Genomic DNA, 23,046 nt, shown 5'->3' with positions numbered 1-23,046 from the left:
TATCTTAACATGTAAGTTTGGGTAAATTAATCTACAAACTAAAAACTTCCACACTAAATTTGTCAGTAAACGTCACAGAGTCGACATCATCTGATGTAAGCTGAAGAAAATTTGTCTGTTTGCAGGTTTTTCCAAACAGCAGAACTACAACAATCAGAAGATAAAAGACCTCGAAGACACTTGACATCTATTGGCTGGTGTTTTTACAAACCAGCCAATCCAGGAGCGGCACTCACTTCCCTTGGAGCTGATTGGCTGTAACCACGGAACACTGATGGTAAAACAGCTTCTGCTGTGTTTATTAATATATTTACCGTTTGAACTGTTATAATGGCAGTTATAACCGTTTTTACAGGGAGTCTCAGATATTTGAGGATTTTATGTTTGTGGGCAGTTTCGTTCCTAACTCCACATCAACTCTCAGGCTGAGAAGTTGCTGAGTAGATCAACTTGTTGCTTTGTTTTTAGGTCATTGGGACTTCCCTAGCTGAGATGGGGTACTTCCTGTTCATTCCTTGTTGCTCATTTTAAGACAGAAGAAAAACACTCCACTTCACAAACTCTCTGGTTTTTAGTCTCTTCTCTGCAGACCAGACCCACAAAGGTATCAAGTTAGGGTTCAGGACCAGAGGCTTCAGAGTCTGGGACCACAGGAAGAGGATTTATGGTAATAAAATAACTGAATAAGCCCAAATTAGCTGCTCCTCTGACCCCCTGACAGGCCTGTTTGACCGTTAGACCTTAGATTCATTGGCAGACTGACCACTGGGCTGCTGACAGTAGGAAAGTCCAGCCTGATGTCTTTCTACGTGAAGTTTTCATGTTATGGGGCTGAATGTTCTCCCGGTGGATTGATGGGTTCTCTTTGGGTTCTCTGTCTTCCTCACATATCCAATAACATGACTGTTCAGTTAGTTGCTCTCTGAATTGCCCTTTGTGTGTTTGGGTGCAAATCTGTGATGCATTGGTTTCAAAAAGGAAACATTTATGATTCGCATCTTTAATCTCTTCTGCCATCGTCTTTAAGAAGCTCAACAAGCTGATGAAGATGCTGGTTCTGTTCTGGGTCGACTGTTGAAACTGGAGATGATTGTATAAACAAGAGTCAGGGGCTTCTTCAGAAACACTGAGATACTGACCTCTACTGGGGAGTCTTCCTTTCAAACGTCTACAATATGAGTTAGAACAGCATCTAGTTTATCTCTGGGATTAGAAAAGTATTTTATAATTTAATTTGCATTGAACTGAATATGCAAAACATAAAAGAACCAATAAATGAACCTTTTTTTAGCTTTATAAAGGAAAATGTGCTGCAGGTGTTTTGAAAACGGCATTATTTTCTAATCCAACATAATTCATGCTTTGAATTATTTGAAAATGTTAGTTTTCAGTTTTTCTGATTAATCACAAAATAAACTAATTTCTCAACTTCTGGTCCTGCAGAAGTTGACAAAAAAAGGAGTCGGATAGATGGACTCACTTTTATAAAGCATCATTTTATTTACTTGTTTACTGTTTGCTTTAGAAATAAGAAAAGCATGAAAGTAATTGCTGCTTTTGTTGTTGGTGCAAAATCTCATTTTTCCACTTTTAATGCACAGCAGGACCTTGTCGAGGTCACGCCGGGCAGCATTGAGGTCCCGCTGTGGAGTTGTATCATGCCGGACCCACCAACTCCACCAACACACATTAGTTTTCTCTGTTGTGAAAAGAATAAGAGAGAAAAATAAAGGTTTATAGGATATTTCTTCTAGAAATTAATACATACTTTCACTGTCATAAATCTTTAAAAGTGGATTTTTTTTTTTACTTTTTCCAATACCTGCTAGATGGAAAACTGCTCTACAGAAATAAAAATGAATTTGTATAGTTTCAAAAACTATACAAACTTTACAATGAAATATATTTTTAATTCCTTTATTGCTTTTTGTTTAGTTAGCAGGAAATCGTTTCCCTATATGTTACAATCTGTAGCTGTTTATTAAAAGATCAATGGCGTCTGGCTTTCAGATGCCATTGGGAACATGATTAGTCTGATTTCTTGCTGTTATAAAGATTTTATCTTTAAAACATGGAGCTGCAGGGAGGAAACATTTTCCTGCCTCTCTCCCATCTTCATCTTTATAAAGTAATATTTACATTTTCACAGAAGATCTTCTTCATCCTAGTTTAAAATCAATGTACACTGATGAGATTTGGTAAACCTGATGGGATGTTTGCATGATAAACTTATTGAACTCTGTGATGTTTTTATAGTTGATTCTCACCCTCAGCCATTTGGAATCCGGATTGATGCAAAAAATTTTACCACCTTTGACCTCAACGCTGCAAAGTGAAAAACAGGACAGTTTTTCATTATCACTATTGATGCCATTTTAATAAACAAATAGATGTATAAACATATAAAATAACCTAAATATTGTTTAGATAATGCTAAGAAATATAAATACAGTGACCATGTAGTTCAGTGTTTTGCTTTCATCAAGATACTAATTTATTAGAAAAACATTTATCTTCACTAAAATGTTCAGCATAAAACTAGGAGGGACAAACATGTGCTGCAGAACAGTTTATGGAAAACCTCAGTAATTTTACATAATGAAATTGTTCAGAGCAAAGATTTTCTCCAGGTACTGCTGATATAAAGGTCTACCACTAGAGGGAGCTCGTTTTCCCTGAATGTTAAATTTAAACAGTAGCTTATAGCTGAAAGAAGAAATGAAGTGGAAGGAAAACTTGTTTTATATCTGCTGTGCTTACATACAGAAGTGCTTTGCACATGCTGGTCCAGGCTTCTGTTCAAAAATCCCTAAGACTTCCCCGTTGACCTCATCTGTCCCTTTATCACAGCAGCTTGGCATCCCATGGCGCTGACATGTGACTGCAACAGAAAACACATCACAGAGAAAAAACACATGGAGAATATTTTTCATAAATTTTTAAAAATGTATCATGTTCTTGCATGTCAAGCATTTCTTAAATACATTTAACTGCATAAACTTTCAGACATTTATTAGCGTCAGAAGATGGTTTAATCTGAAGACCAGAGACGGTTATTTAAAGGATTTCCTTTGCAAAGAGCTGGAACATTTTTAATAGGCACCAGAAAACATGAGTCAAGTGATCGTTAATCTCTATTAAAATAATCTTTTCAATTTGCTTTTTAGCCAACGAAATGCTATAACTTTCACATAGACGGACCGATTTGCACCAAACTTGGCATGTGCAATCTGTGTTAAATTACTCATGAAAGCTCCGAAACAGGAAATAACTTTGTTTTTCTTGGAAAGCTCCATCTCCAAACCCCTTTTCCTAATCAAGATGATCTTGTGTAAGAAGAGACTCTGTGCTTTAAAGAATAAAGAGATTTTACTGGAAGGCTACGCAAAGTCAGATGTCACGTCCTTGCCCTAATGTGTAACGTCCACATTTTCCAGCCGAGCTGCATCAAACTCACCATGATTTGTCCCGGTCCAACCACAAACAGGAACGCAGTCGAATATTTAGTAGGCGTGGCCTAAATTATCCAGAGTGCCCCCTAGGAGTCTTTAAAAAATCAGCCCCAAGCTGTGCTTTGACCAAGAATCATGTAATTAAGTAGACGTGTCATCTCAGGTCCAATCAAAACGTCTCTTGGAGTCAACAAAAAGTCGGCCATTTTGGATCATTTAGTCTGTTCTACACATGTTGTATTCTACAGCTTTTGACATAGGACTTCATAATCACTCAAAGTCTTGAGACATTAGAGATCAAACGTTATCAAAAACGATTTGCTGCATCAAAGCATGTGGGCGTGGCCTCAAAATCTATTTCCCATAAAACATCAGGATGACACAACTTCAATAAACAATAATATAGCTGCATGAGACTGTATGTGTCATAGCAAACCAGCAATGACCATATTCACATGGTGAATTGGTGACATCACCTGGCCACGCCCCCTTTGAACAGGAAGTCACCTCCTGCTGGTTTTCTTCATTTTACTCTTTGCTTTATACAGGTTTAAACCTGTGTTTGATGATATTGAACAACATAATTATTCTCCTTGAAACTGTATCCACTAACCCTTGATAATCACATACGGGTTCAAAAGCCTGCAGGAAGTACTTGCCAATCATTCACCACAAAACAGGAAGTGACAATAACTCCTGTTTACCAGGTCAGTTCTCAGCCAAACTTTAAAAACTTACTGCTGGATTCATATTGAGCTAGACTGAAGGCAAATGGGGAGATTTGCCAAATGCGCCATCTGGTGGACTAGTGTGGGAGTGACGTAAGGACAGGTGTGCCAAACCACCTACAGTTGCAACAAAGGTGAATGGATGGAGAGTTGTGAGAGCCGCCGACGTTATAAAGTCTTACTTTTAATATCTTTAAAATAAAAATGAACCAATTATCTAATGATAAAAATCGCCGATTGATTTGATATTTATTTTAATGACAGGTTAACTGATCAGTGCCTGTAATCGCTCTGCAGCAGTGGTGAAAGCGGAGAGTTCTTGGTGCATGAAGGTGAAACCAAACATCTGATTTTCTCCTGCATCACGAGACACTGAAGAAATTATTCTACATTTTAGGTGGCAAAACTCACAATTTATTGTAATAATGAAGAGAAAACATTCCACATTTTTCTGCAATCAAATTGTTTTCTTGAAGAAAGTCAGAGACAGAACAGAAAACATTAATTTTTCTGAATTAAAACTAAAAGAAAATTGGAAAGAAAGTACATAAATTTTGAGTTGTTGAGTTCTTTGGATTCCAATAAAGAAAACTGAATCAAATTCAGTTTGCATCAAGAACATCAGCTCTGCAGAACATTGAAAGAGAAACCAGAATATCTAAATACATCAATACAAATAACGTAACACTACTAGAGTTCATAGAAATTCAGATTTTCATGTGGAGAAATATTTCTGTCATATAAGAATGAAAGAAAACATCAGCAGTGATTTGCTTTATGGCTCCCGAACACAAAACTACATTTTAAAAATAAAATGTAAAGAAGAACAGCAGAGCAGAGACACCAGAGCAATGAACCGTGATCAACAATCAAGAGAGAAAATCTATTTGAGTTTACAGAACTCTGCAGATCCTATTCCAACCCAAACTCCAGCCAGCAGCGGCTGAGTGAATGTGGTCTGGACTCTGTGGAGGAGAGTCATGGTTTCAGAGACGCTGTAGAAGGACAGAAGACCTGCTCTGTGGTCCAGGTACACTCCGACTCTGGAGGAAACTGGACCTGAGATGGAGGTCCTGGTTCTGTTGTGCACAAATTGAAAATCTGTTTGGAAACACACTAAAGCCCAAGATCTGTCATTATATCCAAATCTACATTCATTCCCATCTCCCACTCTGCTGATATCCTTGTATGCGACCGCTATAGAAACACAAAACCCGGTCCACTTCACCTCCCAGTAACATCGTCCAGTCAGACTCTCTCTGCTCAGAACCTGAAGCGTTTTAGTGAATCTGTCTGGGTGACTAGAAAAAGACTGAGGTTGATTCATCCTCGTCACCTTCCTGTTCCCCTCTGACAGGCCCAGCTGTGTGTGTGTTGAGTTCGGATCCAGAGTGATTTCACATGAATACTTTAAGAACCCAGCTCTGCTCTTTGGTTCTGGTTCTGACAGTAGAACATCCACCTCACCGACCATCAGTGAGATGTTTGTCCATGAGTCTCTCAGGACGTCCTGTAGTTTGTCTCTGAGCTCTGACACAGCTGCTGTCACGTCCTCAAAGTGTCTCAGAGGACGGATGTTGATGCTGGATGAGTGTGTCGCCTCCCTGAGTGCTGGCAGTGAGGGGTAGTTGAGGAGAAACTGGCTGTGATCCTCTGTGTGTGAGAGCTGCTCCAGCTCAGCGTCTTTCCTCTTCAGCTCAGTGATCTCCTGCTCCAGCTTCTCCTGAACATCTTTGACTCGACTCACTTCAGTTTCCTGCTGGGATCTGATCTGCTGCTCCACATCAGAGCTGCTTTTCTGGAGGAGACGGATCAGCTCAGTGAAGATCTTCTCACTGTCCTCCACTGTTTTATCAGCAGAGTGATTGATGGCCTCCACCTCCTGCTGAAGCAGCTTCACATCTTTCTCTCTGTCCTGGATTCTCTGCTGGATGTTTCCTCGCCTCTCCTCCAGCTCTCTCTGCCTCTCAGTCCTTTCTGCTGCAGCTGAGACTGTTTCATGGCCTCTATGTTCATCCATGGTGCAGAGATAACAGATACACTTCTGATCAGTGCGGCAGAAGATCTCCAACAACTTATCATGCTTAGAGCAGAAGTTTTCCTGGAGGTTGTTGGACGGCTCCACCAGCTTGTGTTTCTGAAATGCAGCTGAATCATAATGAGGCTGAAGGTGTTTCTCACAGAAAGAGGCCAAACAGACTAAACAGGACTTCCTGGCTTTCAGTTTTCTTCCAGTACAGGAATCACAGGCCACATCTTCAGGTCCAGCATAGCAGTGGTCAGCAGGAGCAGCTTGGAGTCCAGTCTTCCTCATTTGCTCCACTAAAGCTGCAAACATGGTGTTTTTCTTCACAGCAGGCCTCGGTATGAACGTCTCCCTGCACTGAGGGCAGCTGTGGATCCTCCTCTGATCCTCTTCATCCCAGTGGGTTTCGATACAGCTCATGCAGTAGCTGTGTCCACAGGGAATGGTCACCGGATCCTTCAGTAGATCCAGACAGATCGGACAGGAGACGGTTTCTCGATCCAGCTGATTCTGCTCCATTCCTGCTCTCAGTCACCAGCTCTGATCAGTTTGATCAGAAACCAGCTCTGATCAAACTGGTTTCTGTTTGATCAGAGCTCAAACAGAAACCAGTTTGAGCTCTGATCTACACATCAGTGCAGCCAATCAGCTTTCACCTCCAGCTCCCCTGCGTGTCTGTGCAGGAAAATATAGAAGAACAAGTTTTGGTTCCGGCGAGGGAACGGCTTTGAAGGTAATGAATGTTTAACCGTCATCCCAACAGTTTCCTTGTGCAAATATTTTAGTTCACTTAAAATAAGAAGGAACTAAATAAAATTTTCTGTAAGATAAGTTAGAATGCCTCCTTAATATTAAAAATAATACTAGTTCCACCTGCAGATTTTTTCACTTATTACAAGATATTTGATATTACAAGATATTTTTTTTCACTTATTACAGGAGATGTTTAACAAAATAATTGGAAATGTAGTCTTTATTTTCTTATTGCATTTTGTTTTAGATTCCAGATTCATTCATAAAAAATGATAAATTAAAAATAAATTAGAACTGGACCTGCAAAATAACAATAAACCAAAACGTACCAGTTAATCCAACAAAGTCCGGGGCCTAGTCAAAGCACAGGCCTGGATCTCATGCCTATTTAGTGATTTAACCTTAAATGTTTTTTTTGACATTTTTGTTTTCAACATACTTTCCTCTTTTAGGGGAGAAACTAAGTCCCAATAATCTTTTAACGTTTTGTTCTTGATCAGGAATTTTATGAGTTAAGAAAAAAATCAAACATCTACAGCAGGGATGTCCAAAGTGTGGTTTGGGGACCAACTGTGACCCCCAAACTGCATCACAGGTGTCTGATTCAGATGGAGACTTTTTATTTTTAATCAGGTGAAATTATGACTGACATCATGTCATTATAATAGAAAATGTGAAACACGAACACAAAGTTTTTATGTTTTTCTAATGAAGCTTTAATAAAAATTAGAGCCAAATTTATCCAGAGACTTTTATTGAAACTTTGCTGCACCAACAAAGTTAAATCTGGCCAAATGCAGGAATCATTTTGAAACAAAACGTCCCAAATCCTTTCTTTTTACTGGAAATAAATTTATTCAGTTGAGCCAAAATAATTTGAAAACAAGATTAATTTCTATTTTAATACAGCAAACATGTCAAATCATTTTTACATGGTTCTATAAATAACATGTTTTGTAAAAAAAAAAAAAAACAACTAATCAGGCTTTATTTTTTGTCTTTTACAAAAATAAAGGACAAAAATATTTTTGACTCAATGATTTTGACCCTCATGACAAAAAGTTTAAAAACCCCTGGTCACAATCTGATCTCTTGAATTTGCAGTTTGAGGCCTAAATCTTTAATATGATATAAAAAATTTGAGTTTTATCTTAAATTTGACCATCAAACTTTATTTTTACTGAGTTTCTGCAGCACTAAAAATACATTTTCTCAGATTTTCTGAATGTTATCAGTTCAGCAGAAACACATTGAACTGAATGTAATTAATTCACATTTTTCTAACTAAAAAACAGACATAAAATTATTTATTGCACAAATAAACAGAAAGCAGAAACGCGTCTACCCAAAGAACTTTATGCTGCTTCAAAATTCAAAGAAACGACTCTCTCACTAACGATGTGCTCTAAAATTACATCCCAAATTATTTAAATGTTTTTTTACCTTCAGACGGAGGGATGAAGATCAGAACCGCCATGATGAGCAGAAACATTTTTCCCCTGAAGGTGAAGGTTTGTTGTGATCTGCAGGAAAAGCTGCTGAATGTTTCTGTTCAACCGTTCAGCAGCAAAATATGTGAGCAGGAAAGAAACGATTGTCGTCTTTGGCAACGATATCTAAGAGGAAACTGAGACAGATAAAGACTGAGGACACAGAAATAAAAAGCAAACATTCTCATGCGTCGCAGTTTGGTGCAGCTGAAATGGTTCAATAAGAGAAACGTCTGTTTGCAAATTAAAAATAGTGGCTATTGAGACAACGGCGCTCAAAACGAAGAAGGTCTTCAGATTACAGACTGAAAACGTTTTTCCACCAGGGCAATCAAACACAGATAACATCCAATGCTGCAGCTCTGATCAACGTTCAACTCAACCCAACCATTTACAGTGGTCTAGTCAAAGTCTGTCTGATGAGATGTTTCATAACCAGACCTAATACGTAGTTATTTTTGCCTTAAGACAAAACATTGCCAACATTGACTGAAACTTTACGTAAGCACAAAAATGTTAAAAATGTGTTTTTATTTTTCCCTGCTTCACCAGGAACAAAGAGAAAATATTCAAAACATTTTGAATGTTTTAAACCAGGGGTGTCAAACTCCAGTCCTCTGCTGTGCTGCAGGTTTTAGATGTGCCACAGGGACAAAACACTGGAATGAAACGGCTTCATCACCTCCTTCTTGTGCAGTTCAGTTCTCCAGAACCTTAATAACCTCATTATCTGTGCAGATGTGGTGCAGCAGAGGAACATTAAAAGTTGCAGGGCAGCGGCGCTCCAGGACTGGTAAATGCAGGAAATTATCAGAAATGTTTGGCAGCAGAAAGCAGGTAACCAAGCCTCCCAGGACCAGAGTTTGGTAGCAACTAGTTACATTTACTCAGTTACATTTATTTGAGTTACTTTTTTGAAAAAAGTAACTCAAGTATTTTTACTGCGCTGTATTAAAATCTCTGGATTTTCTTTTCACTGAATGAAAAACATGTTTTAACCAAAAATCCACCAAACCTGCAGTTTCTGTTGAAGTTTCATAAGTTTTATATTGAAAGAAACTGATTTGGAAACATTTTATTTTGCCTGATTTTATGTTTTTTTGTTACATATATGAATTATTGTCATTTTGGTCCTTGAAATATAAACATTTCCACTTAACTTTATGTTGTAGTTCATCATATTATGTAATATTTGATCAGTACTTGTAGTCTTTTTACCAAATACTTTTTACTTGAGTAAAAATCTGCTGAAGCACCTCTACTCTTACTTTACTACAGTTTGTATGTACTCTGTCTGCCTCTGCACCGAGCGACGGCTTGAAGCTCAATTCTGATTTTTCTAATTAAATGCGACAACAATCAGACATGTGAATAAACGTTTTATGAGCCCAAAGTGAAGAAGGTTGAGGCTGCAGAGCAGAACTGTGTTTATGGGAGTAATGATGGATGGAGTCATGAAATGGAATAAAAACAAGAAACAAACCCACAGAAAAACATTAAACTGATTTATTTCACTTTAGTCTTTTCTCAAAACTGAAATCCTTTTGTTGTTGCAGAAGCTGTCGTTAGCATCTAAGAACAGGTTATTTTACAAATACCTTTTAATTAAAAATGCAAAACTTTTTCTCAGATTGCAGCCGTTCAGCCAGCAGGAAAGAAACTTTTTCAGTAGTTTAGTTTTTTCAGAAACTTCTCAGCCTTGTGATGTTTGTGCTGCATGGCGTCAGTAGGAGGACACGTCAAGTTTTCCTGAGTAGAAACAAAAAGAGAGAAAAGGACAACGGACTTCAGCGTCAAACACTATTTATCTAAATCTGTAACAGTTATGGAAGAGGAAGCCTCTTGTGTTTTATAGTCATGCAAACTTAATATGATGAAACAAAAGCACCGATTAGCCTTTAAAGTAATGATGGCCAAAGGAAAACTGAAATCAAGCAAGTATAATTCTCTAGTTTTTGGTTTTTGCTTGTAGAAAAGGATCGTAGATCCAAAACGTAAAAAAGATTTTTACGTTTCCTGTATTAAGAGAAAAGTTTTCAGATTCTTTTCAGATCAATTTTAAACATTAATTCTCAGATATCAGATCATAATTTGGGTCAGTTTCTTTTAAAATGTTTCCTATATTTATCCAAATTCAGCAAGTTAAATAAAAGCTGATTTGGATGCTTTTCAGTAAGAATCTCTGAATAAACCTGGTTCTATTTATTAGAAGAACTTGGCAGTAAAAAGTTTAAAACTTTGTAACATTTTCAATTATAATAAAATTACTTTGGTAATAATTTTACCCTGATTTAAAAATAAAAAGTCAACCACCTGCTCTGCACAGGCTACATTCTTAAACTGCAGTTGGGACCGCACAAGCTGAGTCAAAGGGCCACAAATGGCCCCCGGGCCACACTTTGGACACCCCTGCTTTAAAGATGATTTAACCTGTTTGCAGGATTATCTGATCTGCTGTGTGTGAATCACTCAGGAGTTTTTTATTCTCACATTTTTTATCTTGTCCTGGAGCCACTTGGAGTCTGGCTTGATGCACTGCGGCAAACCGCTGCCAGTGAGGATCCTACGGAGACACAAACAGGACATTTTGACTAATAAATAACATATTTAATGTGATGAAATTTTATTTTACCTCTGCCAGCTGAACTGGGGACGTACCAAACAGACTAAAACAGCCAATTAAAGCATTTTCAAGGTAAGACTTCAAACTTTTCCAAAAGTTTGGAGATAAAAACATAAATTAACTAAAAAAGACAGTTTCAACTCAATATTCTATACGAGTTATTACTAATATTAATAATATGTTGTGTTAATATATTTTACAATAAGGACAAGGTAAACTTAAATATAACGACAGTATATGTTTTGAAATGTTTCTTTTTCACAAGAGACAACAACTCAACACTAGCACTAAAACATCTCCCAATATTAATAACTTTGTACAAAATATAAGATGATCAATAACTCATAAATAGAATACTTATCAATCATATTTATTTATTATTCTACTTACTAGAATAATAAATATTTATTAAGTCCAAACAATGCCACCAAATCTTAAGATGCTCAAATGCTAAAAAAAACTTATAAAAAAAAAAAATCTAAAAAATGCTTTTACTAATTTTTTGGCATTTAGCAAATAGAAATAATTTTGGTAATTCTCTAAAATATTAAAGTTTAGTCTGATTTAACTTCAGATGATGAGAAAATGTATTTTTATTAGGCGTCTTTAAACATCTGATTTCAACTTTAAACATTTTCCAAATTTGACATTTTAATCAAATGTTCGATTGAATTTTATTACAAAACTATTCAGTTTGAACATCAAACTTCCAAGGACTTGAAAACCTTTCCAAACCTTGAAAACATCAAACTGAAATTCAAGGATTTTAACAAACCTGTGATTAAATATAATTAGCATGAATGCGTTAGCATTTAACTCTTTACTCTGATATTAATTTAATGGTTAAACATTGTTGTTAAAAACTTCTTCTGTATTTTCTGTATGTAATTTAATGAATGTAATGATGTAGATCAGTGGATGGATGGTGCTCCTGCTGGGAGAGGAGAAAATTAGGTGGAAGGATGAACTTGTTTTGTATTTGCTGTGCTTACAAAAAGAAGTGTTTGTGGCAGGCTTTTCCTGCTCTTTGTTCGAAACACTTGAAGTTTTCCACGTTTGCCTTCTCTGAGCCCTTCAGGCAGCAGGGTGGACAAACCAAACATTTCACTCCAGACGACGACCCTGAAAAAACAAGGAACAAAAAAATAGATTTAAATTATTTCTGATCAGAACAGGTGTAAAAATAATTATCATAAAACATGTCCAGAAACATTCGTCTCATGGTTCAACAACTGCATATTGTAGATAAACAGAAAAAATAAAGTAAAAAAAACTCAGAAATTTTCAGATTAATCTCATACAATTTCTAGGAAAAATAAGGAAATTCCTGAGTTTTAAAAGTTAAAGATTTTCTAGAAGAAAAAAAAACTCAGGATTTTTCTAGAAAAATCTTGAAAAAGTCTGAATTTGAAAAGTTGAAAAATTGCTTGGAAAAACAGAAAATTTTCAGATTAATCTCAGAAATATTATAGAAAAATCAAGAAAATTTCTGAGTTTGAAAAGTTTAAACATTTCTAGAAAAAACTCTGAAATGTTCAGGATTAATCTCAGAAATTTTCTTTAAAAATGTTCTGAGTTTCAAAAGTATGAAGTTATTCTAAATTTTCTGAGATTAATCTCTTTATTTCCTTGGTTTTTCTAGCAACTTTTCAAACGCAGAAATTTTGTTTTTTCTAGAAAATGTCTGAGTTTTTTGTGGAAATTATCTAAATGTGTCTACACTATAATGTTTCTGATTGTGAGTGAGACAGGCAGCTTTTAAAATAAATCAGTTTTAAAAGCTTAATTGATTTGTTTAAATTTCATTTTATAAACGGTTTGTTGAAAATCACCTGCAGAGTTTTCATTAAAGAACTGAAACATTTTTATTGACATTCATCATGGCTGCCATCATGGCTTCCTCTGGTGATTTACCGAGGGCCACCCTGATTTTTAGCTCCCTCTGCTGGTTATCTGGGGTACTGCTAGACAATGTTATTTCCAGAAGAAATATGTTGATCAAAATCAAACCAGAGGTGAATCATTTAGTTTGAAATGAGGCTTTTATGGAAAACCCCGTCGATGTTTGTTTACGTAAATGAAATATGTAAAGAAGAAAAGAGTTGGTTAGAGGAGGGACTGCGGTTGGCAGGATGTAACGAAACGCTGCTTTTTATTCTGATTTACTGATAAAATATTTAGTGTTGCTTCACTTTGATGTACAAACCTTTTAAATTTGCTTGTAACTAAACATTGCATAATAATATATAGTGTCAGTACATATTATTTGTGAAAACTGCAGCAAATACTTCATAATTTGGTACATTTTTAACATCAATGTTTTTAATTTCTTTTTCCTTTTGTTTTACATAAAACATTATTCATAAAACATAAAACTTATTATTAAAGTGTAATTAATTCATCTTTTGGTTAAATTTATGGTAAAGTAAAATATTTCTCTCTTCTTGATTCCTGCATTGTGTTTGTAGCTGAAGTGCAAACTTCTGCAATTTGTTGCAAAAACAGGTGCAAACATTTTGCTCCAGCATTTATTTAGTGCAAACTTGTTGCTTTTTAAATCCAGTCCAGAAATAAGGAAAAGAAATTGATTGCATCAGGAATTTTCTTAATTTTTTATCTTAAAATAAAATAAATTCTTGGGATTCAAACCAACATTTTAATTATTTTTACAATATTTTTAAAATAATTTTTATTGTGCGCGTTAGCTAAGCAATGCTTTGTGCATCCTCTTCCTTTATATTTTCCTCTCAATCATTTTGCTAATAATATTTTAAAGTGGATGTTTAAGCAGTTCATATTTACCTGCACTGAGGAGTCCTGATACATGGTAATGTAAATATGAGATTGGAGTGAATAAAAAGTGGTTTTAGCTGTAAACTTGTCAGCAGAGGGAGAACTGTTAGTTATTCTGCTTAAAGAACATCAAAAAAATGTAAAAACTTTACTGCTGTGTCTTAAAACTCTAAATTAGTCAAAAGTGAAATGTTTTGATGAAAAACCACTGGTTATTCATGGGGAATATTCAAATATTCACCCATCAGATGTCATAGATATGAGCTGTGGCTAAAAAAGGTAGACAAACCAACTTTTTTAAATGTACGTTACCTGCAGATAAAGTGAGGACGATCCAAACCGTCAAGATGGGCAGAAACATTTTCCCCTGGTGGTGAAAGTCGTCCGTTTGTTTGGGATCTGAAGCCGACCGGATCTCTGCGGGGAACGAACTGCAGCCGTTGCTCCCTGTGACCTTTAACCGTGGCGTACAGATGAAACGCCGGCGACTTAATGAAGGTTTCTAAAGAAATGCCTGTGGATGCACATAGACCTCCAACATGAACCACGTTACCAAACCACAGTCTGACAGCCTTCATGCAACTCTCAGCATTAGTTCACCTAAAAGTTTCCACTGGTCAGATCATGTCAGAGATAACGCTGCAGAACAGAGTCTGATGAAAAAAACGGCTTCAACCTCAGAGGAGGAGCTTTTCTTCTGACAGACATGAAAACATGAGCAGCTACAAACACAAAAGAGGTTCCAACAGTTGAAGAAACGAGTTTTTCTTCACAGTTTCTGTTAAATCAACAATTCAAAAGCTATAAAAGGCCTTAAAATGAGGCGTTTAGTCAGGTGTGCTGGGGAAGGATGCAGCAGAAAATGTAACGTTTTAGAGAAGAACCTTCACACAGATGTTTCCAAAAGGCTTTTTGGAAGGGAAAATTGTTAGCCACTGACAAATTCAAGATGGCCGCCATGGTCTTCAAGATTAAATTTATTTTGATCTAAAACTACCAAGATTTATTACAGATAAATACTTTTGGTGTCAAATCAAACCTAATTGGGCCCATAGAAACCATATTCACTGATAATTTTTGTATTTTTTAAGATGGCTACCATGGCTGTTATGGAAACGTAATTTTAGCACTAAAATTAAGCTAAATTATGGAAAACCAGTTCATATGTTAAATGTTTTTATCCATTTTATTGGCGACATACAGACAGGAGGAGCTGCTCCCATAGAACAGCAGCCAGTGCAGTTAGCGGGAGGTTGATGAATCCCAGGTGAGGCTCGGATCGCTGCTGCCTCACCGGCTTCACTTCCCAGCACATGAACGGAAAAATGAGAAAATTCAACGATTTTGAAGAAAAAAATATCAAAATTGGTTAAGCTGAATGAAAAATAAATACTTTACAGTGCAAACCACAGGGTGAAAATAGCAATATACATTATTTTATCATTATATTTTTCCGTTATGACAGGAGAGGCTCCGCCCCACTTGCCCCCCCTGACCGCACGTCACTGAACACAGAAACCAGATCAACATGATAACCAGCTCACCGTTACAAGCTAACGGGTCAGAACCACAGGCCCCGCCCCCAAAACACCAGCTGTAATTCATCCAATCATCCGTCACACGCCGCTGGAAGCTCCGCCCCCTTTCAGGTTCATCATCTCCATGTTTTCATGGTCCAATAAGCAGCAGAACCACTGAATCCAGCACCGATAGAAAAACCTACAGGACTCCGATAGTAGCCGCGGCTCAGCCAGCGGTGGGCGGAGCTTAGCAGTCAGGACGCAGCATCAGCAGCAGCAGCAGCCATGATGGATCCATCAGAGAACGCGGCTCTACTCACGCGTTGCAGTACGGCTTCTTATCGTAGCCTTTGTAGTTCTTCATGTTCAGGGTCATCTTGCAGACTTCACAGTGGAAACATCCTTTATGCCAGTTCTGATGGAAAAACACAAACAGTCACATTATGTCTGATTATTGATCAGCTCTGATCTAAAATCCTCCTGAACCAAAACCAGCCGAGTCCAACAGTCGGATCGAGTCTCTGAGTCACACAGACTTTCTTCTGAAAACTTAAAGTCCTGCTCATCAACATTTCTCTGGTTTTCTGGAGGTCAGACATGATTTGTTCACAGTTATTGGATGAAAAGTATCACATTAATCTCAGTTTGACAGAAAACAGGATCTTTAATAACGTTTTCACTTTGTCTCAGTAGAAACAGGAATATCTGTGGATACTTGGTGTTTTTCTCTCCACTTTTCTATTTTCTCACAATTTTCTAGAACAAACAAGATCCTGAAATGTTTCAAAGTGTCGATCTGGACGGGGAAATATTCCACCATCTTGGAGCCCTGCTGGCATCCTTCAGCTGGAAGCTGCAGCTCCGAGTCGCCTTCAGCAACCGAACCGTCTCCATGACAACCGGTCACTAATCTGCAGCTACAGGAGGCTAACAGATGCTAACAGCTGCTAGTTTCTGTGATTTCTGGTATTTTTGAAGTGTGGCTATCAGTGTAAATGTAGTTTCTGCCAACAGGAGTTCCTGGATATAAATAGATTTGCTCAGACTGGAACAGCAGCGGCTGCTCAGTCAGCTCCTTTGGCTCTGGCAGCATTCAGCTCAGATCTTCCTCCATCTGCTCCGGATCAGGATTATTCAAATCCTTAGAAAGTGACTCAGTTCTGTGTTGGAGATGTTAACACAGAGCTTTGACTGGTGGATTCATCCTCAGCTGACAGTCAGAGACGCTTTGGAAACAAAAAGTGATCAGAAATATTTCCTCAGATTATTTATCGTGTTTCTCTTCTGGACGTTTTCTCTCCAAGCAGCCAAAGTTTCTATTAAAGTCTCTTGGTCAAAACGTCTCCAGACTCCTGAAGATCTCCTCCAGGTTCTTCTCTTGCTGCTCATTTTAAACCCTCACTGCTCCTGTTTCATGCTCCAGGCTCTATTAACCTGCTGATCAAACCAGGTTAAAAAGCATAAAGAATCTCCCAATTCTTTAGAACCTCCAGACATCAGCAGACACCAGAACTCTCCAGGTTGGACTCGGACATGTCTCTGGTTCTTCAGTCATCAGTCGTCTCAGTGATTCAGCCTGGAGCAGCAGGGAAACCCAGACATCTGACACTCTGACGGGATTCCTCTGCTTCTCATGGACCGGTCCTGGAGCCAGACGGTCCTGCAGAAGGTTCTGGGTCTGTCAGTGGAACCTCCAGAGGAAAAGGTCCAGAAGGTTCTGATACCAGACTCTGATGGATCAGGAGACCTTATTGGTTCCTCTGTGATCCACTCTTCTTCTGCTGTCAGCTTCAGGAGAGTTTTTAAGAAAATAACAAAATCAGCAGTTAACCTTTTACTGCCCCCAGTGGGCATTAGCGGAACTGCAGCTGCTGCCAACACATTTCTCCTCCTACATAAATCTCCCCTTCAGCTGGAAATCACTCAGAGCGCCGAGCATCTTAATAACCGGACAGATGAATTGTTTTCTGCTGGGATCTGAAGTGAGACGAAGCGCTGAAGATGATCTGATCTGGAGGTTTTCTGACAGAAGGATCTGATTCTTTCCTCACTTTGACTCACCTGGTTTCTCTGCAGCCTCCTCTTTAAATCTCTGCCTCCAACAATCATTCATCTCAGAAAACAAGAGATTCATCTCCTCATTTCAGACACTCCTGGCTCCAAAAGGCTCTGCCCAGTGAATCCATGTTGAACCAGTTCAGACTGGTTTGTTCTGCTGGTCCCAGTAGGAACCAGGAGATGTTTGTTGGTTTGAGGATGAAAGTTGGAGGAATTATTCTGAGCGGCGCCGACATGCTGCTGTGTCATCTGAGCCTCAGAACAGACAGAGAACATGAAGCTGCTGAGATCAATTCATAATTTAACATCGTTATGCAAGAAGCCGCAGAAAAGTGTTACACTGTAAAAACTAGTTTATAGTCTGTGATGTTTGGTAGTTTCTGCAGATATAATAAATCAACAGATTTAGTTACAAATTAATAATATTGTTCTTGATCACATATTTTTCTCAGAGGCAACAGAAAACTTTAATGATTTAAATGTAAAGTGATAAATGTGAACGTTATTGTAGATTTTCCAAAATGGATAAATAATGGATGTTTACTTTGGGAAAACTTTAAAAATCTGGCAGGAATAAACATAAATATCTTAATTTGAAAATCAAAAGTGCCACATTTTCAAGTTACAACCACAAATACCAAGTTTTAGTTTATTGCTGCTTTTTCCCATGTATTAAATTCAATTTTATTAATTGCCTTTAAGAACTCAACTCTTAAACATCATTTTCTTCAGATCAAAATTTATCAACCTATATTGGTTGAAATTTTCCCTTCACGTTTTTGTTTCCTCTTCAAAATGAACTAAATGAACTTTTAACGGTTGATAATCTAATGTAATGTTTTAAACATCATTATTACTCCGTAGAGTCTCCAGCTCCCACCTTGTCCAGGCAGCTGACTTTCTCCGTGGGATAGACGATCTTCCCGCAGCGGGCGCACGGCGGGTTCATCCTCCGGACCTCCTCTGGACTCTCCGGCCGATAAAAGTCCGTTTGTTCCGCAGAGACGGAAAGAGAAAAAGCCGCTCCAGCTGGAGCGGAACCGTTTTTAAAGAAACGGAGCCGCTGAGAGAGAAGAGAGAGGAAGTGAGGCTGTTTTCTCTGAGCGGAGCTCCGAGGCTGGATGCTGCTCACACTGAGCTCAGGAGTCAAGCTGGAGACAACCAGCCGGAAGGAAGCCGGGCCCGGTCCTTTCAAAATAAGAGCGGAATTAAACAGATTGAATGGAAGAAGGGGGATAAAAGCTAATTTACCAATGAATAAGTTGAATTAATACGTTTATTGAAAAGAACAAGTGACACACCAAACCATAAGTAAAAAATATTATTTTTATTGATTTATTTACAATTCATCAATGTTTTATTCCCAGTTAGACTTTCTTTGAAACTGCTTGAAGATATCTTACATTTCCTCTTATTAATAAACCAACCTGTGGTCTTCCTCTGATCTGATTCTTTCTCTCTAATCTCACAGCTGAATCACATGAACTTTGTGTTATATTATAAATGAAGCTACATTTGCAGTAAAACAGTGACATGTCATTTTAGTAACTTAAACTAACCTGGTTTGTGTTTCACAAAGGCAGGATTATTAAATCCAGGATCAGAGATAAAACCGGGTTTGGCAAAGCTCCATCATTTCATCACATTTTATCCGTTTCACAAAGACCAAACCAGCTGATCAGGTGCAGCAACATCTATACAAGTTTAATTCAGGTGAATCTGCATCAACAGATTTCTTCATCAGATCAATGAGATCGATCATTCACTGATGGTACAGTAGATTAATTGTGTTCACCATCCCTCACACTAAACGAACAACATGTTGATGGAGGATTATGAGGAATTAAAGCCAATCAAACTCGATAAAAAAAAACTGCTGCTCAATAGCGGCTCGATTAAATAAGTAATTAGCCCAAACATACATTCTTAAACCATAATACTACATTTTATTTGCTCAAATAAACAACTTTAAATTTATAAACAAACAGTGGAAGTTAAAATAACGAGTGAATCTGGCAGCAGATTAATTCATGTCACTCTTTTCTGATCCACAACTTATTTATCCAGAACAAACATGAACAACAGATTATAAATAAGAACATTTACAGTTTCTGGGAAGTATGGGGTTAAAATGTTGACAACAATGTGCAAATAATTATACTAATAACTTAGAAAATCCTTCATTAGTTTTACCTACAGTTAACTTCCTGTTTGAGTTGTGATGCTTTTGTTTTGAAGGGACAATTTCTTATTATAACTGTTGGTGTAAAAGCAGCTTAATGACAATTAAAAAGACAAAATATAAATTATAATGGAGCTTATAAGATTGTAGCCACCTGGATGAAGACAAAAGGTTTATTAATAATGTAACTAAGTATTTGTTTTAAATATTGTCCTTTAATTCTGCATTGCATTAACAAAACTAAAGTTAATTTCCATTGTACATATTATTTTAAGTGACATTAAAATTCATCAGTAAAGTTTGTTATAACTAATTTGGCTGGACTTGATTACAAAACCTGAGTTTCTTTATGACCCATTTCTCTAATCCCCTAAAAACTGCAACGGTCTATTAAAGGCCTTTATGTCAAACTTAGAACAGAGAAACCCAAAGAACAGGAAGAAATCCACACTGATGCTAAATTGATAATATATTCTAACATCATGATGTTACAACAATATTAGACTGAAAACCAAAATTAATTAATGCAGCGTAATAAAAAAGACAAAAGAAAACAAAACTCATCAGGTTTTCATCGCTGACTGAACAGATGAAGCTCCAGGATTAATCCAGATGTTAGCCTGGTCTGGAGCAGCTAGCTTCACAGAATAAATCGCCATGGCAACGTACACGTTTCCTGTGTTGTGAAACTGAATCGAGGTTTAATTAAACCAGAATATCCAGAAAATTATGGCTTAATCCAAGATCCTGGTTTTGTGAAAAATCCTCTGGATATTTATAATTAATGAAACATAAAGTTTCAACCAGAGTTATAAAAGTTTTGGGCTTTAAATTTAGTTTAGTTTTGTTTGTTCAATTCAGTTTTAATTTGTTTCTAAAGTGTTTGCTAGTTTTTACTAGTTAATAGATTTTTTTATACGTTTAGTGAATTTTTCAGTACAGAATTCAAAAGGAAAAATTATTATATTCTGATTATGTAAACATAAATTAGGTAATGAAATCTCAGCAGAAAATACCAGGAAATGAAAATATTAGATTTAAAATAATCAGTAACAGTTTGATTGCATCATTTCCTCACTGAGTCGTTTCCAGCAGCAGATAGAAAGACCAGAGCTGCACAAACATCAGAAACTGGATCCAAATGAAGCAACATGCAGCCTGGAAACGGCTGAACTGAAACATGGTTCATATTTCAGGATGAAAATGAATCAGAGAAAAATGATCAACTTTAAAAACTGAATCAAGTTCAGATCAAAACTCCACGAAGCCTCGAAATGGAGCCGAGTTACAATTTCATCTTCATCCATCCAAAGAGAAAAACATCAGATACAAAATGACAGACAGGAGGAAATAAACAGGATGGAAACCATTCAGGTCAAAGGTCATCATGATCCAGTCAGAGTCTCTTTAGACTCAAACTGCTGCAGCTTCTGAGGATCAGCAGGAAACGGAGACGATTCTCTTCTTTACAGAGATCACCACCTGCAGAGAGAAGAAAGAATCAGAGATCAGATCAGTGAGTTTCCAGCTTCTCTCCAGCAGCAGCAGTCAGTGACGCAGCACATCCAGTAGAAAGAGCAGCAGGGCCTTCAGTCGTGTTCAGAGCAGCTTCCTCTCTGCTCTCATCTTAACGTGTTGCAGTGAACACACTGAGCTCCAAGCTCACACACCTACACACACTTTCAGCATCCAGTCTGCTTCCTCTGCAGGTTCCACTCAAGTCCACAGTGGAAACAAACTGCTGAGAGCCTGAAGGTTCACTGCTGCTCCAACACTGGAGGGATGGATTTGCTGCTGCTGCATTTAGACACAAACTGCTGCTGATGAACAAACATCTGCTGCTGGACATCAGCTGACTGAGCAGCATGGAGGCTGTCTGTCCCTGAACACATCTGGATGAGACTGAGGACAGGAGGACACATGTCCACATGTGAGGACTGGACTGGAGCAGGAAGAGCAGCTGCTGACTAAATGAATGATGGTTTGTGAAACCAGAGTTTCCAGTGGTTTCCAGGCTGCAGTCAGACTGATCTCAGAGCTGTGACCAACATCAACCTGATCAGCTGTTTCCTGTTGAACTGAGAGAACAAACAGATCTGAGATCAGATCTGCTGCTGCCACAGTTTGATGAATGAGGACCACTGTCTCTAGACATGCTGGACGGCTGGACGCTGGAGTCCAGCTGGACGTCCTGGAGACATGGACACAGCAACACAAACACAGGAACACAGCAAGCTGCTGCTGCTCTGATTGGCTGATTGCTGTCTCTGTGTCCAATCAGGAAGCCTGAACCACTGAGAAGCTGCAGCTTTACTGGGAACACTGGAGCTTTGATGGGAACTGGTTTAGTTCAACATGCTGACAGCAGCTGGACTCACTGATAACATTTACTTACTGAACATCCTTTACAAAATGTTTCAGCTGCTGAACATCTGAATTTTCCAGGTCGTTGAGTCTCAGGTCCAGATGAGTCAGATGTTGGTTGGACTTCAGAGCTGAGGCCAGAGAAGAACAGCTGATCTCTGACAACCTGCATCTCCACAATCTGAATAAAGAATAAAAGATGTGAGCTGAAGCAACAGGATGCAGGTTAAAACTGAAATATGATCAAATTAATGATAAAAATGTAGAAAATTAATTTGACTGAATGTAAAAGAAACATGATGAACTGATGTTTAATATCTGATCCAGTAAAACTGGTTTATAGAGTCCAAACCAGCAGAACCAGAACATGTTATTATGACGTGTTGTTAGAATATTTCAGTCGGGCCTTCAGTGGTTCTGGTCGGGAATTAAAATGGACTTTCAGAACCAAAGTGAGACATTAGAGCTGTTAATGAAGCTGCAGTGATTTAATGAAGCAGCTCATTTCCACAGTGACAGAAACCTGCTATTGAGAGGAACTGACTGATTTATCTGGAGGATCAACAGCTGCAATAATTACACTTCACTCATTCATAAACACATGAACACATGAGTGGAAACTGAACTGACTGATTTATCTGAGGATCAATAACCCAGTTTGATTATAAATTCCTGCTTCAAACCAAATGTTGACTTTTGTCTGTTTGAATTAAATCAGTTTATTGTTATTTTGCTCTTTTTCCATTTACTTCATTCTGACTGTATGATTATCTTATTATTTTAATCAGGTCTGTTGTATTGATGTTTATCTCCTATTGATGGTTTATTGGTTGATTATTGGATCATGTGATGCTGCTTCATGTCTCCTTTGTCCTGTTTAAAGTTGTCTAGAAATAAAGCTGCTCTGCTATCAGCTTCCCTCCGTCGTCCATCCAGCTCCTTCTGCCAACGTCACAACTTCCTGCTACATCTGTCACAAACTCACAGGATTCCTGCTGCTTCACCTCAGACACTGGAGATGAGGAACAACCCAGGAAAGGAGGGAATACTTTGTTTA

The 23,046-nt window shown here is 37.8% G+C and overlaps 5 protein-coding genes across 7 annotated transcripts in view; all 5 read right to left on the bottom strand.

The window, feature by feature from the left end:
* Window positions 1-1,476: 1,476 nt before the first annotated feature.
* Window positions 1,477-8,520, bottom strand: LOC148153460 (uncharacterized). Of its 2 annotated transcripts, none has more exons than XR_015761641.1 (4): window positions 8,403-8,520; window positions 2,765-2,881; window positions 2,268-2,325; window positions 1,477-1,699 (listed from the first exon to the last, which is right to left on the bottom strand). XR_015761641.1 is itself a non-coding variant. In XM_088001426.1 (4 exons), the coding sequence occupies exons 1-4, from the start codon at window positions 8,449-8,451 to the stop codon at window positions 1,577-1,579; spliced, it is 351 nt and encodes a 116-aa protein (XP_087857552.1). In that variant the 5' UTR covers window positions 8,452-8,520; the 3' UTR covers window positions 1,477-1,576. The 2 variants fall into 2 exon arrangements, 1 of the variants encoding a protein (XP_087857552.1); XM_088001426.1 differs by having other exon boundaries at window positions 2,761-2,881.
* LOC106905920 (E3 ubiquitin/ISG15 ligase TRIM25) lies at window positions 4,572-6,731 on the bottom strand. The gene has a single exon (XM_014970980.2). The coding sequence runs from the start codon at window positions 6,723-6,725 to the stop codon at window positions 5,064-5,066; it is 1,662 nt and encodes a 553-aa protein (XP_014826466.2). The 5' UTR covers window positions 6,726-6,731; the 3' UTR covers window positions 4,572-5,063.
* Window positions 8,521-9,859: 1,339 nt separating the features above from the next.
* Window positions 9,860-14,468, bottom strand: LOC148153459 (uncharacterized). Its single transcript, XM_088001427.1, has 4 exons — window positions 14,178-14,468; window positions 12,065-12,194; window positions 10,940-11,012; window positions 9,860-10,198 (listed from the first exon to the last, which is right to left on the bottom strand). Exons 1-4 carry the CDS (start codon window positions 14,224-14,226, stop codon window positions 10,115-10,117), a joined length of 336 nt encoding a protein of 111 aa, XP_087857553.1. The 5' UTR covers window positions 14,227-14,468; the 3' UTR covers window positions 9,860-10,114.
* Window positions 14,469-15,636: 1,168 nt separating this feature from the next.
* On the bottom strand, window positions 15,637-18,793 carry LOC148153458 (cysteine and glycine-rich protein 3-like). The gene is made up of 3 exons (XM_088001652.1): window positions 18,787-18,793; window positions 18,324-18,685; window positions 15,637-15,800 (listed from the first exon to the last, which is right to left on the bottom strand). The coding sequence occupies exons 1-3, from the start codon at window positions 18,791-18,793 to the stop codon at window positions 15,702-15,704; spliced, it is 468 nt and encodes a 155-aa protein (XP_087857778.1). The 3' UTR covers window positions 15,637-15,701.
* LOC106903452 (NLR family CARD domain-containing protein 3-like) overlaps window positions 18,752-23,046 on the bottom strand; it is a 28,659-nt gene continuing 24,364 nt past the window's right edge. For both annotated transcript variants that reach the window (XM_088001421.1, XM_088001422.1), the window contains 2 exons: window positions 22,021-22,170; window positions 18,752-21,107 (listed from right to left, as the gene is read on the bottom strand). In XM_088001421.1, the coding sequence (XP_087857547.1) occupies window positions 21,101-21,107; window positions 22,021-22,170 (157 nt within the window). In that variant the 3' untranslated portion in view covers window positions 18,752-21,100. The remainder of the gene's footprint in view (window positions 21,108-22,020; window positions 22,171-23,046) is intronic.

Source organism: Poecilia mexicana, unplaced genomic scaffold (genome assembly GCF_051168715.1).
Source record: "Poecilia mexicana isolate PSO_F unplaced genomic scaffold, ASM5116871v1 scaffold_20, whole genome shotgun sequence".
NCBI lineage: Eukaryota > Metazoa > Chordata > Actinopteri > Cyprinodontiformes > Poeciliidae > Poecilia > Poecilia mexicana.
This window is presented reverse-complemented; position numbering and strand designations above follow the sequence as displayed.